Below are 23,694 nucleotides of genomic sequence, written 5' to 3'. Positions count from 1 at the left end.
CTTCTTACAGATGGCAAATGTTTTAACATTAAAAGATAGACATCATATCTCCTACTCTCTTCCCCAAGAGAAACAGTTCCAGCTATTTCCAAGTCATAGGCTCAAAACTTAGGATTTAAAGAACTTTAAGGATTATTCCAGCAGTAATCTGATTTATAGGGTCTAAGCTACTTTCAGTTCGAATTCCCTGCATTGTCTGATGCAGTGCCTTGTAAATAATGAGCACTGAATAGATATTTGTTATGTGACTATAAGACTGAGAGGGCAAATGAGATTTGAGTTTATTGTCATTCAGTAAATATTTATTGAGAATCTGTTGTGTACTTATTGAGAATCTGTTGTGTACTGGCAGTTGTCCTAGACATTTGGGGATACACCAGTTAACAAAAGAGACAAAATCTCTGTCCTCATTAGTTTTACATTTTGATGTCAAATACATTCAATAAAGATTAATTCTATAATATCAAGTGTTGTAAATGTCATGAAGTGTTACGTAATTGGTTAATGGTATGAGAGAGTGAGGGAGTGGGTGATGCTGGTATTTTAGATTGAAGTGGTCAAGGAAGGCCTCATAGAGATGTTACCTCAGAGAGATGAGGTAAGAATTGATCAATGAACTGAATGAAGTGAGGCAGCTCAGACATGTGGATATTTCAGACAGAAGTTAATATAGGTTAGATATTTGTCCCTGCCCAAATCTCATCCTGACATGTAATCCCCAATGTTAGAGGTGGGGCCTGGTTGGGAGGTATTTAGATCGTGGGGCCATGGTGGATGGGTGGGCAGATTTCTCATGAATGGCTTGGATCATCCCCTTGGTGATAAATAAGCTCTTGCTCTGGGTTCATACGAGATCAGGTTGTTTAAAAGTATATGACACCTCCCCACCCACTTTTTCTGTCCCTTGCTCCTGCTTTCACCATGTGACGTGCCTACTACCCCTTCTCCTTCTCAACTTCCTGAGATCTCCCTAGAAGCCTCCCAACACCATGCTTTCTATAAAGCCTACAGAACCATGAGTCAATTAAACCTCTTTTCATTATGGATTAGCTAGCCTCAGGTATTTATAGCAGTGCAAGAACAGCCTAATACAAGAGTGTTCTAGACAAATGCAAGGGCTTAATTAAGAGTCACCAAGACTGGAGTTGAGTGTCAGGACTGAAGGGGAGAGAGTGAATAGTTGAGATGAGATAGTTTGAGGAAAAAATCTTGTAGGGAGCTGTGAGCTTGAGTATGAATTTAAATTTTTATTCTAAGTGTGATGAGAAGCCATGAAGCATTGGAATTACGTGATTAGATCTACATTGAAGAGTCACTGGTGAGAATAGACTACTGAGGGACAAGAGGGGAAGCAAAGCAACCTGTTATAATCCTATTGTCATAATTTTCTAGGGCTTTACTATTTAGTGTGGTAGCCACAAGTCCCATGTGGCCATTTAAATTTACATTAATTAAAATTAAATAATTAAAAATTCAGTTCTTCTGTTGCACTGACCAGATTTCAAATTATATGTCTACAGACAGTCCTCGACTTACAAGGGTTCAACTTAATGACTTTTTTACTTTATGATGGTGCAAAAACAGTAGGCATTGAGTTGAAACAGTACTTGGAATTTTGAATTTTGATCTTTTCTTGGGATAGTGATATGCAGTAGGACACTCTCTCACAATGCCAATCAGTGGCAGAGAGCTACAGCTCCCAGTCAGCCACACGATCACAAGGGTGAACAGCTGACACGGTACCCTACAGTGTACTGTATTCAACAAATTACCTGAGATATTTAACACTTTATTATAAAATAAGCTTTGTGTTTGATAATTTTGCCCTACATAAGCTAATATAAGTGTTCTGAGCACATTAGGCCAGGCTAAGCTATGGTGTTCAGAAGGTTAGGTATATGAATCAGGAGTAGAAATGAGTTTGATTCTAGAGAAAATAAATAGAAGAGTAAGCCCAGATAACTTCTCAAATCACAGATGAAACATTATAAATCTATGTGTATTCCAGTAATTACAACAATTTCCACTTAATGTTTGGAAATTGTCAAAAATTCTATTCAAATTGCTCCATTCTAAAAGTGATTTTGACATTACCAGTTTCCACTTTGAAATATTTTACACATTCCAGTTTTTAAAACATCTAATTTTTATATCTGAGCAGTGACATGAGATTTTATCCTGAATCTTTCCAAATATTGAGGCCTTTCATTTCTTAGGAGAAGTGGAAAAGGTGGTGGAGGGAGGGAAGAGTCCGGATTTCAACTCCTGTCACCATACCACGTTTCTATATTTCTGAATGTTTTCTCTAACATCTCTGATTATTACATCTGGCTCAAGGTAGAGCTTTTCTAAGAGTAGTATTATGGTAAGAGAGGTCATTTCTGCAGCTGAATTTCAGAAAATCAAATCCTGCAATAAGCAAGTTACTGTCTTTTCTTTTCTTTCTTTCTTTTTTTCCCCCCCAATACTTGTCTCCATGATGAGGTCATGGAGAAAGTCCCAGTCTGGTGCTAGTTTGTTTGTTTGACTTGCTAATCTCCCTTTTTAACAAATGGAGACATGTCCCAAGCTTGGAGTATTGCTGCACAGGCAGGCCACACTCTTGTGGCTTGTATTCAATAACATTACTGTGTTCTCATGTATCATATTGGTAGTGACTTTTGTACTTACCTTCTATTTATGGAACATTTTACTGGTTTTCCATTTAAGAACATAATATTGATCTAAGATTTCCTTTTTAAATATATTCAAATGTAAAAAAGACATTTAAAAAATATTAAGTAAGGGCATTTGGGTATGGTAAGTTTATAAGGGGAGGAAATAAATCTTAAATAAATTTTATTATTATTAATTATTATTATTTTTGAGACAAGGTCTTGCTCTGTTGCCTGGGCTAGAGTGCAGTGGCGCAGGCCCGGTTCACTGCAACCTTGACTTCCCCAGCTCAAGCAATCCTCCCACCATAGCCGCCCAAGTAGCTGGGACCACAGGCACACACCACTATGGCCAGCTAATTTTTGTATTTTTTTTAGAGATGGGGTTTCATCATGTTGTCGAGGCTGGACTCCTGAGCTCAAGCAGTCTGTCCACCCTGGCCTCCCCAAAGTGCTGGGATTATAGGTGTAAGCCACTGCACCCACAGAAATTTTATTCTTAAGAGAAAATAGGTGACTTAGCAAGATGGTTCATTAATGCAGTACACATATGGGTTATTTGTAAAGGGGAATAGAGCAAAAACATTCTAGGACCTCTTTCTCCAAGTTTCATGACCTAGAACTGTACTAGAACATCATGTCTACATAGCCAACATTACTGATATAATGAAACATAAATACTACACTGCAATTAAATTTAATTTTCAAATTATATCACAAAATGTACTTATTTTTGTATAGTTTATGTTTTCCAGTTTAACAAAGGAAATGATATTTCTACCAAGTGCTCCTCCCTAAATCAGTGCATTACTCTCTTTTTCTAGTGGGTCTAATTTTGGGCTAGCTAGCTTTACCCCTGGGAATTATAGAAGTGATTTTAGAAATAAATGTCAAATAACGATTACTCCTGCTCTATTTCCCTCTAATTAGCCAAGTGTTTACAACTAATAGGCATAGCTAAAGATTTTTATATTTTTGTTTAGGTATCTGTTGTCGCAAGAAGACTCACTCTGCTATTTTTCTCTTGCAGCACCATCTGTTTCTCCCTAAAACACAGATTTATGACTTAATTCTCTGTCATGTAGGACACCTATTACCTCCATTTGGATCTTGTGCTTCCAGTTTCTCACTTGTTTAATGAATTCTGTACGCTTAGAAGGTACACAAAGCCTGGGCTGGGGTACACATATGGGGATCACACTGCAGGCTGTAAATGTATACAAAAATCCTTTGTTGTGGGTGTGATCACTTTAACAATTAGTGGATAAAAATCTCTTGTATTCACAATAAGCAATTGCATATTTAAAAAGTTTTTATCTCCATTTAAAAATGCAGCCCTCATGTATTTAGACTTTACCGTATAAATTTTAATTAAGTTCAGTTCCACTCTCAAGTCCCTAGAATTATGGTAAAATGCTCTCAAAGATAGCAGACTTTCTTATAAAGTTAACCAGCCTCCTTAGTGAAATATGTATCCGCAATTTCTTATCTGCAATTCAAAATCCAAAAATGTCTGAAAAAGCAAAAGTGTTTTTTACAACTCATTTGAATGCAAAACTGTCCTTGAGCTTTTTTGGTGGCAAAACCTGACTGAACTGCCATGAAGCTATTTACAGTTTTTATTTATCCCACTTAGTGTAAATATTCATAGGTTTACTGCAGAAATGTTGATGTGTTAGATTACTGGGTGTTGCCCCAGACCTTTGCTGGGGGTGTTTCAGAATATAGAGTATAAGCACTGCATTACTTTTTTAAAAATAACACAGCTGGTCCAGAATTTCTCATAAGTAGTTGGAAACCCATGTGTAAATAAGAATATGCATAAGAGATAAAGTAAGGCTAGATATTTTTCTTTTTTTTTATTCTTTTCCTTTTTTGTCAGTCATATTCTTCTTTGTCTCTTCCTTTTCCTTCTTCTCTCCTCCTCATTCTCCTTCCTAATAAAAGTCAGTAGCAATAACCCAATAAGCAATATCAAATGTGTCGTGTTCTGTCCTTAATACATTTTAAATGACCTCAATAAGATCTATAGTTCATTGTTTATAATAGAATCCATACCAGTTAAATAAACATTATTCTTTCCTAAACAACTTATCTCTTTGTGTCTCCAAAAGGTCATTTGAGTTATCATTGCAACCGCATGTATTTTCTTCCTTCTGAATCGCACACTGAGTAATTACCACACAAATTAGTAAAATTATGTTACATTTATCTTCAGACTAATAGCATATGGAGAATAAGACCATTGCCCTTATTTTGTGCTCTGTGAATCAGCATGAACATAGATTATAAATTTGACTTTTTAATATTTACTGTAACTTAGATTTTTCTGTTAATTTAATAAAGGCTAATTCTTAAAAACATACTGTAGTTTTGAGAGAGATAATTACAAGAATACAAGCTTATGGAGAGTCTTTGGTAATAACTAATTACATAAAGCCCTTTTTAATATAGGTTAACGAAGGTTAGTAAAACCTTACCTATTTGCTATGAATTTACTTCATTTGTTTCTAATGATGGGACTCTAGGTCTTAAAATGAAAGAAAAAAAAATTGAACTTTATCACCAATAATGAAGGGTTTACTGTTTTACATGGAAAGAGATACACAGTGTATGGATCTTGTTTGGATCCTCATTTCAACAAATGTAATTTAAAAGCCAAACCTATTCTGAGATAATCAGGGTTCTCTAGAAGAGGTGGTTTTTGGGCAAAGCCACTTAGTCTCCTTTTCTTGTTAGTCTTCATCTCTCTGTCCTTGGATGTCTCTTCTATCTGTGTGTACTACTTTAGAGTCTCATGAAATTTCAGGGCGTTAAAATACAATCTGTATGTTGACTATTCTAAATGTTTATGCCCACTGCATATATTCAGTTATCTACTTAGCATCTTCACTTGAATGTCTAATCAGCATTGCAAACATAACATAGAAAATCAAACTCTGAAACTTTCCCTCCAAACCAACTCCTTTCACAGCCTTCCTGTCTTAGTTAATGGTAACTCCCTCCTGCCAATTTCTTAGGGCAAAGAGCATCAATATCAACAAAAACTTTTGGCCCTTCCTTCAAGATAATTTCCAGAGTCTGATCACTTCCCACCTGTCCCACCACTACCAGTTTGGGAGCTCAATGTCCCAAATGTTTTTATGTTAAGAACCAGGGAAGCTGATGCTGTAACTCAGTCAGAGGCTGAAAACCTCCCAGGGGTCTGCTGGTATAAGTCATGGAGTCTGAAGACCGGCAGGTATGCAGTTCTGATGTCCAAGGCAGTGGAAGAAAAGTTTGTTCCAGCTCTCAGAGAGACACCAGTTCACCTTCTGTGTGTGTCCTATCCAGACCCCTGACTAATTGAATGGTGCCTGCCAATATTGAGGGAAGGTTTTCTCTACCAACTCCCCTCAGACTCATATACTAATCTCTGGAAACCCCCTCACAGACACACCCGAAATAATGCTTTACCAGGTTTCTAGGTATTTCTTAATCCAATCAAGCTGACACCTAAAATTAAATCCACAAGTCTACTCCTTGTCAACTTGGCACTCATATGCATCTCCTCAAACCATAATTCATTTCCAAATAAAGACGATAACAAGGTAATAGTTTCACCTAACATGATGTAACTATCCTGTGATTGTGATTTTCAGAATTTTAGAATTTAGAGATTTTGATCTTTTGAAATTTCAACATTTGGGATTATGACTTTCAGGATTGTGTCTTTTGGAATTATGATCCAAATTCTTTACTTGCTGCCCAGAATGTTCTTTCCTGTGTATATGCACATCTCACTCTCTCACCTCCTTTAGATCTTTGCTCAGATGACAGACTCTCATTGAGGCCTTCCTTGATCGTTTTATTTTAAATGTCTACTTTCTGACTTTCCTGCTATTCCCTAGGCCTCCTTCTTAGTTATTTTCCTCCATCACATGTATTAGCATATGATATTCTAGTTGTTGTACTTATTTATTTACTGTCTGTCTTCTCCATAGGACCAGTTATTTTTGTCTGGTTTATTCACTCGTAAATCCTCAGTGTTTAAAACAGTGCCTGGCTCATAGTAAATAATAAATATTTGTTAATTGATTAAATAAAAACCTAGCACCTATCAACACATAGCACATAATAGTTGTAATAAATATTTAAATAAATGAAGGAATTAATAATCTAATTGGTGGATCATCCCATTCTCTTCCAATTTATTTGACTCTCTTGTAGCTTTATTTTCTTTTTTATACTGCATAGACCCCGTAATCTTCCTCACAATAACTCCTGCTACAACTCTCAACTCTCTTGCTGCAGTATCCTCCAAGCAAATCTTTGACTTCTCTGTACTTATTTGTTGGTTGCTAAATGCAACCAAGAAAAAGCTGAGGATCTGATCTCTGGCTCAAGGGACAGCCAAAAAGAGAATACCCAGGGACCGGTGCTCTCATTATAAGATGATATATGATTCTGTGGTACCTGAGCTCTGCAGCTCTAATAGTCCCTTTGCTTTGTTTAGTTTTCTAGTTTTGTAGACTTAAAATAGCTCTTTGTTGAACAGTTAGTTCAGTTGCTAAAATCAAGGATGAGCATGGTAAGGAAGTATTCAACCAGCTGACCTCTGAGTAATTAGGAAAGTCTGGCATTGACTGCTCCTCTTAGAATTAACATCACAGGAGTTATTGAAATTGAGGGTTAAAGCTTTATCCAAAAGCTGAGTGCAGTGGTGTGCCTATAGTTGCAGCTACTTGGGAGGTTGAGGCGGGATTGCTTAAGGCCAAGAGTTTGAGGATGCAGTGTGCCATGATCATGCCTGTGAATAGCCACTGTACTCCAATCTGGTTAACATAATGAGAACCTGACTCTAAAAAGCAACAAAAAAGCTTTATCCAAAGATGCAATGGTTCTTTAACATTTCTGTGTATGGGACTTACCTGGGGAGCTACAGATTCCTGAATACACACTGAAAGCCATTCTTTGAGGATATATATAAGCAAATGGGCAGGTATATAAAGCATTTGAAATAGGTCATGAGGACTACCTCACTAAGCCAATGAATGAGGCCATTAGACAAGAAGTCCTCCACCTAACTTATTTCCATCTCTACACATGCTTCTTTCCCTTTGACTTCAGCAGATCAGATGAAGTGTCATTGGAAAGATAATCACTCTCTAATCTTTGTGACTTTACCTATTGCTTACCCACCTCCTCCTGTACCTTGAAACTTTCATGATCTGACTGGTATTTACCACTTAGCTTCATCTGTTGTCTTCTCTTCCCCTTCTCTAGATAATCTACAGAATTTGAATACCTCCTACTGTTTCTTGTCTCTCTCTTAATACAGGTTATTTCCTCTACCTGGAAGGCCTTAACTATACCCCCCTTATATCTTCTTTATCTACCTTCTTCCTGCTTATACCCTCCTCCCTCATCCCAACCTCAGAATCATTTCTAAAATCTTTCTTTCTGGTCTAATTAAATGCCCTTTTTGGAATCCCATGGCAGTTTGAACCATTATGACATTTAACACAATATAAATTGTAATAATTGATTTATCCTCTCACCTGCTAGATGTTTTTGGTTTTTGTTGTTGTTGTTGTTGTTGTTTGTTTTTGTATATGTATATGTGTGTGTTTAATGTCTGGTACCACACCACACCTATTCAACTTTTAGTCCAAGACTCATGGTCCTGAAGTCTAAAGGCTTGTTGGTAGAATTCAGTCCTTGTGATTGTAGGATCTTTTCTTCCTGGTCATTGGCTGGGATACACTTTTGGCTCCTAGAAGCTACCCTTAGGTCTTTGCCATATGCCTCACTACGTGTGGAGTTTACAACATGAAAGGAATATTGAGGGCAATCTCAGAATGCTGCTTAGCACACTGTTTTTTACAATGTAAAGGACAAATATGAATTTTTACTTGATCTTTTGTGTTTTATCCATATTTGTTTCCTTTGGTTGCTGTCCACTAGACATTTTAAGTCTATGTAATTTAGGAAGATCAGCAGTATCCTAAAGCAATGATCTTAACATAAGTCTGTGGGTAGCAAGGAAAGGTGATATAGAAAGACAATAGTCAACATCAAAATTCTACCATTGCATTGTTTTCTGTTGGTGCCTTCCAGTTGGTGAAGAGAAAGAGCAAATGTGAAATTAGAGATTTTCCCCCTAGTTTTACTTCTCTCCTAAGTTTAAATGATGCAGAGAGGGACTGAAGAATTCTAGAGTTTTTCTTCTTATTCTTTGAAGCTGTCCTTTGAAAGCAAGGAATAGGCATACATGATTTCTATTTAGATAAGTAGTTGACATGAACCAGAGGCCCAGAAAGGCAATTTAGACTTGTGTTGATTTTAATTTATCTTCTTTCACACGGAAAGCATAATGGAAAAGTTGACAAATACTAAACATTGCTCCAACTGCAACAAAAATATTTAGATACATGCTGTTTCTACCTTGTGGCAACATCCAATTAAAACTTCACTGAGCTTTATCCCCTTTTCTCCTTAAAATTCCAATTCTTTCTTAGTTTTTTCTAACATATAGGCAATAATTTTTTTTCTCTACTACCTGATCTATAACTACTCCTAATGGAAATAAATATTCATGTATTTTTTATTAGGGAGATGAACCCTTAATCTTTTACACCTCTAATAGTGCTTTTATTAGTGAGACTGCAAAGATAATTTGAACCCTTTGCATTGTTGGTGGGGATGTAAAATGGTACAGCTACTATGAAAAACAGTATTCTGGAATAAATTAAAAATAGAATTACCATATGATTTAGCAACTCCACTTTTGAGTATACAGTTGAACCTTAAGTTTTGGGTGAGTCAAAAGTTATATGTTGATTTTCAGCTGTGCAGAGGGTCGGTTCCCCTAATGCCTGCATTATTCAAGGGTGAACTGTATATCCAAAAGAATTCAAAGCAGGATCTCAAAGGGATATTTGCATACCCATGTTCATCACAGCATTATGTGTAATAGCCAAGAACTGGAAACAACACAAATGTTCTACACAGGTGAATGGATACAGAAAATGTGGTATATACATATACGGTAAAATATTTTGCAGCCTTAAAAAAGAAGGAAATCCTGTCACATGCTACAACATGGATGAACCTTAAGGACATTATGTGCAGCAAAATAAGCTAGTCACAAAAGGACAAATACTAAATGATTCCACTCATATGAAATATCTAAAATAGTCAAAATCATAGAAACAGAAAGTACAAAGTTGGTTACCAAGGGCATTAAACACCATAAGTTGGTGTTTAATGGGTATAGAGTTTCAGTTTTACAAGGTAAAGTTCCAGAGGTCTGTTCAATTATGATGTGAATATATTTAACACTACTGAACTATACACTTAAAAATGGGTTAAAATAGTAAATTTAACATTACATATTTTTTACCACAATAAAAAAAAATGGGAAAGTTAACTTTTAGACAACAAATTTACCATTTATTATTATTTCTTAAAAAGCAAGTGTTACTTGAAGTTGTGCTTAGTTTCTTCTAACAATAAAAAAATTCCAGGCAGCTTCATGGAACAAAGAAAAGGATTGCTATTTCACCTTTGGTTGGGTTTAGTTTTTGTTTTGTTTTGTTTTTTCTTCTCTTTTTAACAGCTTTATTGAGGCATGTTTGACATATTTAACTGTACATATTTAAAGTGTGTAATTGGTTAAGTTTTGCCATATGTATGCACCTATGAGATCATTATCAGAATCAAAATAATGGACATATTTATCACCTCCAAACGTTTTCACATTTCCTCATGCCACTTTTTAATCTTTCCCACATGCCTCTCCGTAGGGCAATACCATCTTTAGGCAACCACTGATCTGCTTTCTGGAACTGTAAATTAGTTTGCATTTTCCATAATTTTGTATAAATGTAATCATACAAGGTACACTTGTTTCTGTCTTGCTTTCTTCATTTAGCATAATTATTTTAGATTTATCCATGTTGTCACATGTACCAGTAATAATTTTTATTGCTGATTAGTATTCCATTGTGAGGATATACTAAGATTTTTTTTTAATCCATTCACCTGTTGATAGATATTTGCTTGTTTCCAGTTTTTAGCTGTTACAATTAAAACTGCTATGAACATTTGTGTACAGGTCTTTGTGTGGACATATGCTTTAATTTCTATTGGGTAAGCAGCTTGGCATGGAATGGCTAGGTCATATGTTAAGTGTGTATTTAACTTTTTAAGAAACTATTAACAGTTTTCAAAGCCTACCATTTTACATTCCCAATAGCAATGTATGAAAATTCCAGTTTCTCTACATCTTTGTCAACACTTAGTATGCTTTGTCAACACATTGTGGTTAATCTTTTTAATTTTAGATATCCTTATAGCTATGCAGCCATATCTCATTGTTTTATTTTTATTTTCCTAATGACTAATGATGTTGAGAATTGTTTCATGTGCTCATTTGCTAGCCATATATCTTCTCTGATGTCCATTCAAATCTAAAAATACTGGATTTTTTTTTTATTATATATCCTGGATATAAGCCCTTTATCAGTTATGTGATTTGCAGTATTTTTCCTTAGTTTGTGATTCATTTTTTAACAGTTCTTTATTTTCAGATAGCAAAGATGTTTAATTTTGATGAATTCCAGTTTATCAATTTTGTTTTTCTATTCTGGGTCATGCATTTGTTTTCATATCTACAAAAACATTGGCTAACTGAAGTCACAATGATTTTCTCATAACTTTTTAATGGCCTTCAAGACCTTATTGTGCACAGAAAAGCTTAGTGAAAATTATTTTTAAATGAACATTCTTATTACATTAAAAATTCTAAAACCTAGGTCTTAAGTTGTTTTGTTTTGTTTTGTTTTTAATGGGGTTTTGCTCTGTTGCCCAGGCTGGCGTGGAGTGGTGTGATTATAGCTCATTGCAGTCTCCACCTCCCAGGCTCAAGCAATCCTCCCAACTCAACCTCTCAAGTAGCTGGGACTACAGGTATGCACCACCATGTTCAGCTAATTTTTTAAAAAAGTATTATATGTAGAGATGAGGTATTGCTGTATTGCCCAGGCGGCCTTGAACTCCTGGACTCAAGTGATCCTCCCACCTTGGCCTCCCAAAGTGCTGGGATTACAGGCGTAAGCCACTGCACCTGGCCATAGTTCTTAAGCTTTTAACATCAATTTAATTATATTTTCTATGTATACATGCAGAAAGTTTCAAGGGACCCTTTGAGTATATAATCCCATTTTCAAATCTACTCAATTAACATCCCATAAACACTTTCAACTGCATTAATACAATTAAAAGCCAATTTAAAAGTATGTCATGTATCTGACTGACAAAAAAACCTTCCCAAGTACCCAAATAAGTCTTCTAATGAATGAAAACTTACATAGTAAGACTTATGTATGGCAAGCCTTTAAGGGTCTCTTGTATGTTCCAGTGGCATTTTGTATGTTTTAAAATACAAGCCTCAACCATTTTCTCATTACAGTATTTAAATTGGAATCACCATGCTAAACTGTTGTTCTAACTCACCTATTTCTCTTAGCTAAGATACTATGTATGTACAGATTCTTTAAATTTAAAAAATACTAATATATGGGCTTGTGTCTCAAACTTTTCTCTACTTAATTCTGAATCTTCCTGAATGAAAAGATGCTTACAATTTTGGGGTTGCCTTCTCAACTCACTGTGGTTTCTTAATGACCAAAGATGTCCTTAGCCAGGATGCTGAGTGAATCCTTGCTCAAAACTAGTGGCATACACAGAGCTCTATTTTATAGCTGCTTTGTTCTTGAAACAGCATGTTTCTATAGCCCTATTTCTTTAGATTCAAGTTAAATATTCCTAATTAATCTGTCTCCAGACAGGTTATTTTATCACTTGATTGGATTTAGTTAATCTGTTTACTATTCATTCTGTTCTCAATCACTCGTATGTGCTTCCTGTGAGTGCCACAATCCTTCAGGATTAAAATGACATCTGTTAGAATCTCTTTGTGGCTTTGTCTCTGTGAGCAGTTTTAAGGTCATGTCAGTAATACCTGTGTTAACCAAAAACATAATAATGATTCTGGTTATGTGATAGAAATAGTTTTTCTTATTTGAAATTTTTTCCAAAAACTTTCTAGTTATCATGTAGCATATAACTTTCAAGAGAATAAAAGTAAATAATATGGCTATGTTTATCGTAAAATTTAGCCTTTGTCATAGATTAATGTGATAACGCCTGTCATATATCTGTACTCCCAAGTTATCTAGTACTGTGTCTAAAGGAAACAATTGAAGCAACAGGCTTTAAAAAATTTTCGTAACTAATTCTGTCCTCATCTGTTGGTTGACTTCAAGCTTTTTTCCTCCAGTTTCTTTTTTCTTTTTTGCATTCCTCTTCAACTTCTGCATTTCCTTCATTCCCTTGTTATCTTTGGAGCTAATGATCTGAAGTGCTATAATAACGGTAAATAAACATATGTAAGAGAGAAAGATGGTGCTAGTAGGCAATTTATAAGCTGATAGCTTTGTTGTTTGTTTTCTAGAAAGCTGCTGTAATACTACATTAAATTCTGACATTGGGTGATCAGAGTGAGGCAGTTTAAAAAAAAAGTCTTTAAGTTCTTGTTTAGCAAAGCTGTAAATTAAAAATATTAAATCTATTCTGATAGCTTGATGATAACTTTGAAAAACAAATGTTCCTGTCTATGTTTTGGAGTTCTAAGAAGTTCTAACCAGAAATGTTCATAAAGATCCTATATTGAATATACAAAAAAAAGTTTAAATAAAAATTAACAGGGTATGGTTATAATTTATACCCTATTCAATCAAACAACAGACATATAATTAGTAATCTTTGTAGCTAGAAAAATTAATTGCTGAAAAAATTTTATTGTGTGAGAAGTTACTTTTAACCTTTTCATTTTTTTATTTATAGGGAATAATTATATCTTAAAATCCAATTTATTTTTAAAAAGTAAGTAAAAACAGTATCTTAGGATTTAAAACCTAGTCTGTCTCTTGTGCTCTCTATATATACACATATATATGTGTGTGTGTGTATGTATATATAAAGCCAACATATTGGTTTTACAATGGGATACATAAGATATCATCATAAGCAAGTTATTTTGTTCTCCTTTTTTCCTTCCTTCGTTCCTTCCTCCCTTATTTCACCAGAGGAAGTTCTGCCTCTATATAAAAACCCAGGTCCATAATTCCCTCCTTGCCCTTTGGTAATACTAATGACTACAGTCACTTAAACTCCATAATTAAAAGTACCTAGTCTGGCCGGGCGCGGTGGCTCAAGCCTGTAATCCCAGCACTTTGGGAGGCCGAGACGGGCGGATCACAAGGTCAGGAGATCGAGACCATCCTGGCTAACCCGGTGAAACCCCGTCTCTACTAAAAAATACAAAAAACTAGCTGGGCGAGGTGGCGGGCGCCTGTAGTCCCAGCTACTCGGGAGGCTGAGGCAGGAGAATGGCGTGAACCCGGGAGGCGGAGCTTGCAGTGAGCTGAGATCCGGCCACTGCACTCCAGCCTGGGCGGCAGAGCTAGACTCTGTCTCAAAAAAAAAAAAAAAAAAAAAAGTACCTAGTCAGTATATTAACCAACATTTCAATGTCCATTCAGAGCTAAAACTTTTCCCTTCCCTAGCTAATATTATCTATAGATGGAAGACAGTGTGATTAGCTTCTCTTTTTGTTACTTTTCTCCTCACTCACTGGCAAGTTGCTACATCTCACCCCAACAGGATCTAAAGAAGAGAGAAAGCGAGGCAAACAGTTTTTGTTGTTATTTTTACCAGACTCCTGTTGTGAAATTGCTTTACTGTTTTTGAACTTCATATGTGTTTAAGGCTGGCCCTTTTTCCTTGTGTGTACTTTTGTGGGTTCTTCACAGTCCTTCACTGGAACTATACTACATGTGACACTACAGAAATTTTTCCCTCCAGCTAGCCAGTAACCCCTAACCCTTCTAGCCCTCAGCCTAGTTTTCTTTCAGGCCATTCCACAGTAGAAATAATTCTAATTTGAATCCTTCTTCTTTCTCTTTCTCCTCTTCTTTCCCTTCTCTTCTTTTCCCCTCCTTTCTCTGCTCATCCTCCCTTCTTCCTTTTTCTTGGTGGTGGTCTGGGTACTTCCAACCAGAGTTCTGGGTGGAACTCTGGGTAGAATTTTTTAAACAGCTTTTCGAGATATACTTCACATACAATAAAACTTACCCTTTAAAAAAATTATTTTTAGTTTTTTAGAAACAGTCTCACTCTGTCAACCAGGCTGGAGTACAGAAGCATGATCATAGCTAACTGTAACCTCAGACTCCTGGGTTCAAGTGAGCCTCCCTTTTCAGCCTCCTAATAGCTAGGACTACAACAGGCACCACCATGCCCAGCTAATTTTATATTTTGTAGAGATGTGGGTCTCCCTGTGTTGTCCAGGCTGGTTTTGAACTTCTGGCCTGAAGCAGTCCTCCTGCCTTAGCCTCCCAAATTGCTGGGATTACAGGCGTAAGCCACTATGCTCAGCCTTCACCCTTATAAAGTGTATCTTTAGTGATTTTTAGAATTTTTGTGCAACCACTGCCACTATCTAAATTTTAGGACATTTTAATCCTCTGGGTAGGATTTCGTATGGGTCCAGACTGGCCCTCTGTGTGGCCGTGCTTCCTTTCCGCTCTCTTATCCTGAGCAGTGGAAGTATAGCTGGCTCCTGATACAGTACGCCTCCTCACTCTTGTGTGCCCTCGCCTGTCTACCTCTTGTTGCTGCCTCAGAGTGATAGACAACACCTTTAGATTCCTAAAGTGTGTATTAGGCACTGTCTGCTGTGCCCTCCACTAACTCTGGGGAACATGTATCAAGGACTCCCAGGGGTCCCATTGAAGCTTCTTTCACTGGCTTGAGGTGAAAGGAAGGCACCTTTCCACATCCCTCCCACTTTGGAGGAGACATGAAAATCAGCACACAACTCTCTTCAAAGAAATTCTTGTGCAATCTTTGCTCTGCTCTTTATACCCTGAGTATATAGGCTTTAGAGCTATCTAACCAGTTCTCAGACATATTACTTTGGAAATTTGCTACAAGGTAGTCCTTCTTACAAGTCATGTTGGTATCTGATTGCTAATAGTATCTGATCCCTCTGTTGAAACTTCCAGTTTATTAATACTTTTCATGTAGAAGATAACTCACATATCTTTAGAAAGGAATGAAGCTTCTACTTTTTTCTCTTGAATAAATATGCTATTATATCATAAAGTCAATGAGAACCTAGAGACTTTGGCGTGGGCAGGGGATCTAAATAAATAATCGCACTTCTTGTACAACCTAAGTAAAAGCACTTTTGGCTTTTTTAAAGTAGTATCTTACATTTTCCTTTTAACTATCACATTGTGTATATAAGTAGACACCCTGGAGGCAGACTTTAAGCATAAAATGTTTTAGTAAACATTTAAAAAGGAAAGTGAAAGGACAAGACTGGCCTCATTTATAGTTGGAATTGCTTTTTTCAGTCAGGATTAAGTATCATAAATCTAAATTAAAAGAAAATAGTAGCTTGTCTTGTTAGTTGAGTAAACAAAGTCAACTTTTATCTAAAACAGATGTTTTTATAGGTTAACTTTTAAACTCCTTATTTGGCTTCTTTTCCAAATCTGCTTCTCCCTTACAATAGAAATATACTATATACGTTATGCGTAAATTGGTTTTGTCTGGGTAGAAATCTTACGAATCACTCTAAAGAACAATTTTCAAGTTGTGTCAATTTAGAAAAATTTATATAGAAGGATTTTAACTAGTTACATTTTCCTCTTTTAACGTAAAAATAGGTTTATTAAGCTCCATAGAAAATCTTTTTTTTTTTTTTTTTTTTTTTGAGACTGAGTCTGGCTCTGTCGCCCAGGCTGGAGTGCGGTGGCCGGATCTCAGCTCACTGCAAGCTCCGCCTCCCGGGTTCACGCCATTCTCCTGCCTCAGCCTCCCGAGTAGCTGGGACCACAGGCACCCGCCACTTCGCCCGGCTAGTTTTTGTATTTTTTAGTAGAGATGGGGTTTCACCGTGTTAGCCAGGATGGTCTCGATCTCCTGACCTCGTGATCCGCCCGTCTCGGCCTCCCAAAGTGCTGGGATTACAGGCTTGAGCCACCGCGCCCGGCCTCCATAGAAAATCTTAAGTTTTATCAGTATATCATCTACTTAATTGAACGCCATTGGAAAAATTGACCTGACAAAAATTTCAGGACAGACACTTTTCTGATCTTTTATTAATTCACCGTCTGTAGAATCATATATCCAAGCATGTTCACAAGCATAACCACTTCCCTTGTCATAACCACCCAAAAGGACATTTTTATTGTTACTATCATTCCTATGTTACAATAGGGAAACAGAGGTTTAACGGAAAAGTGACTTTCCCAGGGAAAATGGTGAGTTGCCAACAAAACTGGGTCTGGAAATATTTAATTGCATTTAGTGCAAGATATACAGTTACAGTATATATAGGAGATAATAGAAATCAACTAAAGAATGGAAGAAATGTGTTCCATCTTATTCCCAACTTCCCCTACCATGGCTATAGGTTCTCCTCTCTATTTCTCTCTACTTTTATATCTGGGATGGATAGGATGAAACCTGGAACAGAAATCTGAAAGGCCTTCATTCAGTTCAGTCTGACTGCTTTGGTTTATGATCTGTATTTTTGTGCCTCCTAGTACCCTGGGGTCTCTGCCTTTTTCCATGAAATAGTCACCACCCCCATTCTCCAGTTCTGTCTCTGAAGTTGACCATGTTGGGCTTGGGCAAGTGGTTGTTTGAGGATTTTTCCCTCCAATTCCTTTACCTTCTATGAGTTTAAGGTAACATTTAGATTGATAGCCATATTGAGAAATTAGGCAGACAGGGGGCTTATAGTCTGTCATCACTGATGTAGAGCTTTCACTACTGCAAGTACAGTTAAGTTGCTGATGCATCAACCATCTGTTACCTTTGTTTCCCAGGTAATATGCACGTGTCACTAGCTGAGGCCCTGGAGGTTCGGGGTGGACCACTTCAGGAGGAAGAAATATGGGCTGTATTAAATCAAAGTGCCGAAAGTCTCCAAGAATTATTCAGAAAAGGTAAGCTGCTGCTGCTGCTGCTGTTGCTGTTGTTTCAGTATTCGGTAGCTAAAATACAGATACAGGGTCAGAGATTAGATTTTTGTTTCATTATTCCTGTGCCTTTGGCAGAGTATGAAAGGAATACTTTCCTTATCTCTTTTAGGGCTGAAAAAGCTCAGCTATTATCTATATTCTTTAGAATATCTTCTATGTGCCCAACATTGCACCAGGCAGCAAAAGTGTAATGGTGATTGCAACCAAAACAGTTCCTCTCAGTTTAGAGCTCACAGTTCAATGTGGAAAATAGCTATTAATAAAATATTTGGACCAGGCATGGTGGCTCACACCTGTAGTCCCAGCACTTTGGGAGGCTGAGGTTGGGGGGTCACTTGAGGTCAGGGGTTTGAGACCAGCCTGGCCAACATGGTAAAACCCCATCTCTACTAAAATTACAAAATTTAGCCGGTGTAGTGGTGGGCGCCTGTAATACCAGCTACTCAGGAGGCTGAAGCAGGAGAATCACTTGAATCCAGGAGGCAGAGGTTGCAGTGAGCCCAGATTATACCACTGCACTCCAGCCTGGGTGACAGAGTGAGACTCCATCTCAAAAAATAAATAAATAAAATAAATAAATAAAAGTTATATATATACACACACACGCACACATTTGTACTGTATAAACAAATGTAAAAATGCCGCCATGACAAGGGCTAAAAGGGAGGGATTCAGTGACTCTCTGAGAAGTCATAATAGGAGGATTTGACTTGGTCATGAGGCAGAAAAGGAAGGCTCTCCTACACAAGTCATTCCTGTGCTAAGACCCGAAAGAAAAGTTAACCAGGTGAGAGGGAGGGGAAAAAGATCTGGTAGAGAGAATAATATAGGCATCCCTGTTACTCTAAATTGGAATAATATAGGGTCAACAAGTATTTTGGTGTTTCCCTGTAGAGGGGATCTCTTGGTCCAGATGGTTGTGTGGCATTGTGGAGTTAGAAAAGTTAGAGTCATCCTTTGGTTGTCCAGAAATATTTGATATCATGCCAGAAGTTGCACATGAAGATGGTGTTTGCCATTCACAGCACGTGACCAAAACTTATTTAGAATAGTAGGTGGAAAAACCAAGCTTCATCTAAAGAATCAGTCTCTAAAATTGATTTGAATGCATATATCAGGCACAAAAAAAGCCTGACAGAAATAAGTAAGGATTGAGGGTAGTGATAGTTCTGAAAGCGTGGTACCAGCAACATTAGCATCTTTTGAAAACTTGTTAGAAATGCAACAATAAAACATACATTAGAGACCTACTGAATAAGGAACTCTGGGGGTACAGCCCAGCAATTTGTGTTTTAACAAGCCCTCAAGGACATTCCGATGCATGCTAAAGTTTGAGAACCATTTATAGGATAGAGTTGCTAAAGACCAGGAGCCATGGGAACCTTTTGGAAAGATGCAGGGATAATTACTGATTGAGTACAGGAAAGTATAGAGACAGGGGAAGAGTGTTTGGGGACAGGTAGTAAAGCTTTGTTGTTTTTGTTGTTGTTTTTTAATTCAGAGACAGGATTGTGAAGAAACAGGGTTAGGGCCCATGCATTGGTGCTATAACCTTTATGTCTGATGATCTTTAATTAAAGTTAGTATTAATTGGCCGGGCGCGGTGGCTCACGCCTGTAATCCCTGCACTTTGGGAGGCCGAGGCGGGCGGATCACGAGGTCAGGAGATCGAGACCATCCTGGTTAACAAGGTGAAACCCCGTCTCTACTAAAATACAAAGAATTAGCCGGGCGCGGTGGCGGCGCCTGTAGTCCCAGCTACTCGGGAGGCTGAGGCAGGAGAATGGCGCGAACCCGGGAGGCGGAGCTTGCAGTGAGCCGAGATGGTGCCACTGCACTCCAGCCTGGGGGACAGAGTGAAGACTCCGCCTCAAAAAAACAAAAAAAACAAAAAAAACAAAACAAACAAACAAAAAAAAACAGTTAGTATTAATTTAAAGAACATTTATTCATTTGATCTAATATCACAACCAAAAATCTGGCTATTTTAAATAAACATTATTGCTTTGTTTGCTTTACTTTATTTTCCAGAAAATTTTCAGAAAATTGGAAAGTATAGACACTCCAGAGTATTCAGAATGTAGCTGTACTCCAAAGGTGTTATTGAAGGAAAGATATGTTGATGGCATTATTTAGTCAATTAATAATTGTCAATTAATATTTAAGAAATACTTTCTACTTGTGAGGTATTGTGTGGAAGATCTGAATAAGTAGGTGTCACTTTTGCCTTTAAGGAATTTATTCAGATAAAAGACACAACTGCAAATTTACCACTTCAAAACAATGTGCCAAATGAGTGACATAGACAATAAGTACTACAGATATTCAGAGGAGGAAGAGAGAATACCTCTTTTTTTTATACTAATGGCAGGATTATTGCCCAGGCCATGACTCATAGAATATAAAGCATCTTGCATACTGTAAGTACCTAAGGGTTTTTCCTTGTTTTCACATTTCATAATGTTAATAGAGATCAAATGAATATAAAGGTGTTGTCATTGAGAGGCAATTATTGCATAACATATTGGCACATTATAATTAAAAGACTTACCAGATGTATTATAAAATTAATTATGAGGTAGCTGTGTCTTAAATGCTGTGCAATAGGAGCTGGTTAGCATAAGGCCTCCAGTCTGATTCACAGAGTATTATCAGTAATACAGAGAGATTGAATTTGGTTTCTTTGGCAGTTTGAAGATTACCAATTGTCATGATTGCCAATTGGAAATTTCTATGTATTTGGAGGAAACAAATTCTTATTTGATTTAATTTATCAGAAATTTATCAGTTTTCATTCTTTGTATTTGATTACACAGTATCTTTTCATATATTTGATCACACAATATCTTTTTGTCACAAGTTCTTCTCCTGACTCTTGTAACGAATTGAAATAAAATAATTATTAGTTTTTTTATTTTATGAATGAATGGTGGTTGTCTTAGTTCTCTCGTAGAGTCCTTATGCGTAACACTGGGAGTGGCGGGGGAAAAAAAGCGGGTAAAATATAACGGTGTCCAAGAAATTTATTTGTTTTTTAAAAATGCTTTCTTGTCAATGACTTTTCCCCCATATCATCTTGAACTTGCACGTTGTTCCCATTTCTTTTTCAGAATATGAGTGCAAGCATGCTATTGACATTCCTATAAGAGGGAGCTGGAAATAAGCATTTCTATTGGGGTATTATTGAACAAAGGTCAAGAAAATTATCTGTTTCTTCATATTTTTGAGCCTCCCAGCAATTGAAGGCTCTCCATTTTTAAAAGCAAAATTGCTATGGTTATTATTCATAGGATAATGATATCTAAGCATGACCTTGTTGAAAGACACCATCTTCAAATGAACCTCTCTTCAGAGGAGGGAAAATGTAAAACTTTTAATATTCATGCACTTCTAAACATGTAGATGAAGGTGATGATGAAAACTGGTTCTTCTTTTGGTGTAAGATTCTTAGTTTTGTTGCCTTGTGGTTACTAAAACATGCATTCTATATGACTACCCTGAGAAATCATAAGATAGTATTTTTTGAGATTTTCTTGTGATCTTACACATGATCGATCTTTGTAAATATTCTGTGGTTTGAAAAGAATCGTACTGTCTATTCCTAGGCTATAGCCTAAGCTCGTTAATGTTTGTGCTTACACTTTTTTTAAACTTTATTAGTCTGTATTCTTCATCTGTCAAATTGCTAGGGATAGTCAAAACTTCCCACTATGATTGTTTTTGTCTGTCTTCTTCTGTAGTTACTTATTTTCATGCAATTTTGTGTGATACATGTGATGGCTAATAATTAATATAAATGGACAAGATATTTTATTAATATAAAGTTTTTTTCTTTCTACAAGTCATTGCAATAAATTCTGTTATCTGCTCTTAATATTGCCACCTTTGCGTCATTTTTGTTGACATTTACCCACCTTTCCTATCTCTAGTATAGCTTTCCTCCTTCCTTTATTTTCACATCCTCTGTGCTGTAATTTAGATACTTTTTGTGAATAGTAGATAGCTAGATTTTATTTTTACCTAGCTGAGGAGTTGCTGTTCTTTAATTAGGAAGTTAATTGTAGTTATTGAAATAAAAGTTCTGGGAAACTTTTACTAAGAATCTTCCTGTGTTATGATTTCTCAGTTGTATGCCTTTCAGTTTATCTTCTCTTTTCTTTTTTTTTTTTTTTTTTTTTGAGATGAAGTCTCACTCCGTCACTCAGGCTGGAGTGCAGTAGTGCAATCTCAGCTCACTGCAACCTCCACCTCCCGGGCTCAAGTGATTTTTGTGTCTCAGCCTCCTGAGTAGCTGAGATTACAGGCATGTGCCACCACACCCAGCTAATTTTAGTAGAGACGGGGTTTCACCATGTTGGCCAGACTGGTCTTGAACTCCTGACCTGAGGTGATCCACCTGCCTCAACCTCTTCAAGTGCTGGGATTACAAACGGGAGCCACCGGGCCTGGCCCACTTCATCTTTTTAACCGATTGAGAATCCTAGCTTATGTCAGCAAAACATATATACATTTAAGATTTTAACTTTTATATCATGGATGAATTCATGTAGGAGCTCAGTGTTCCTACATAATTAAAAAAATGCTATTCTCTTGCTTTTTATGAATAATCTTTAGAAGTGAGGTTATTGCTACCTTGAAAAACTTAGCTTACACCTGTAGTAATTGTCCAAAACAGTATTTTGTTGTTGTTGTTGTTGTTGTTATGGAACTGTTGCTTTCTGCAGAAAACAGCTCTTTCGAATCTTGAGGTTTTAAGGTGTTAGACTGATTGATTAGTCAGAAGAAGAGACTGAATTTCCCTCACTCAGGCAAGGATATAAATCCCTTTATAAGTAGTCACTTCTGATTCCGTATTTAATAAATAAAAGAATAATTAATGAAATGAGTAATTTCAATAAACAGTTAAAAAGATAATAGAATAGGCTGGGCGCGGTGGCTCACACCTGTAATCCCAGCACTTTGGGAGGCCGAGGCGGGCGGATCACGAGGTCAGGAGATTGAGACCACGGTGAAACGCTGTCTCTACTAAAAAATACAAAAATTAGCCGGGCGGCCGGGCGCGGTGGCTCAAGCCTGTAATCCCAGCACTTTGGGAGGCCGAGACGGGCGGATCACGAGGTCAGGAGATCTAGACCATCCTGGCTAACACGGTGAAACCCCATCTCTACTAAAAAATACAAAAAAAGTAGCCGGGCGAGGTAGCGGGCGCCTGTAGTCCCAGCTACTCGGGAGGCTGAGGCAGGAGAATGGTGTGAACCCAGGAGGCGGAGCTTGCAGTGAGCTGAGATCCGGCCACTGCACTCCAGCCTGGGCGACAGAGCGAGACTTCGTCTCAAAAAAAAAAAAAATTAGCCGGGCGTAGGGGAGGGCGCCTGTAGGCCCAGCTACTCGGGAGGCTGGAGAATGGCGTGAACCCGGGAGGCGGAGCTTGCAATGAGCCGAGATCCCGCCACTACACTCCAGCCTAGGCGACAGAGCGAGACTCCATCTCAAAAAAACAAAAAACAAAAACAAAAAAATAATAGAATAAAGCATTTGATAAAGAGAAATATTAAAAACAAGCCAGGTTCATTGTCTGCATTAAAAAGTTCCAACAGATACCAGCAAGTGCCCTGGGAACATTGAAAGACCACGTTGTGTTTCTTATATTCTTTGAAAGACAAATTTGGATCAGATTGTAGAGAACAGAGCATATATAATTATTTGGCTGTATTTCATTTTTATAAAGTCTTATTATAGTGAAAATGACAAATTTCTATAGAAAGCTAAGACAAATATCAGACTTCTCTTCACTCCTAAAAAAGTGCTTAAAAATTAGAATTTATAGATAACTTTAAAAAATCTTAATAGGGAATAAACCTATTAAATAATATCAGCACAATTTAGTGAATATTATGTTCTATTTTTATACAATTACTTTTATTGCATAAATACTT

General features: G+C 37.0%; 1 protein-coding gene across 5 annotated transcripts in view; it reads left to right on the top strand.

Moving 5' to 3' along the window:
• PTPN13 (protein tyrosine phosphatase, non-receptor type 13) overlaps positions 1 to 23,694 on the top strand; it is a 223,063-nt gene that overhangs the window by 22,258 nt on the left and 177,111 nt on the right. For all 5 annotated transcript variants that reach the window (XM_025385716.1, XM_025385719.1, XM_025385718.1 and 2 more), the window contains exon 2: positions 17,603 to 17,722. In XM_025385716.1, coding sequence (XP_025241501.1) covers positions 17,608 to 17,722 — 115 coding nt within the window. In that variant the 5' untranslated portion in view covers positions 17,603 to 17,607. The remainder of the gene's footprint in view (positions 1 to 17,602; positions 17,723 to 23,694) is intronic.

This window comes from Theropithecus gelada, chromosome 5, assembly GCF_003255815.1.
Source record: "Theropithecus gelada isolate Dixy chromosome 5, Tgel_1.0, whole genome shotgun sequence".
NCBI lineage: Eukaryota > Metazoa > Chordata > Mammalia > Primates > Cercopithecidae > Theropithecus > Theropithecus gelada.
Note: the sequence above shows the minus strand (reverse complement) of the source record. Positions and strands in the feature narration are given on the sequence as shown.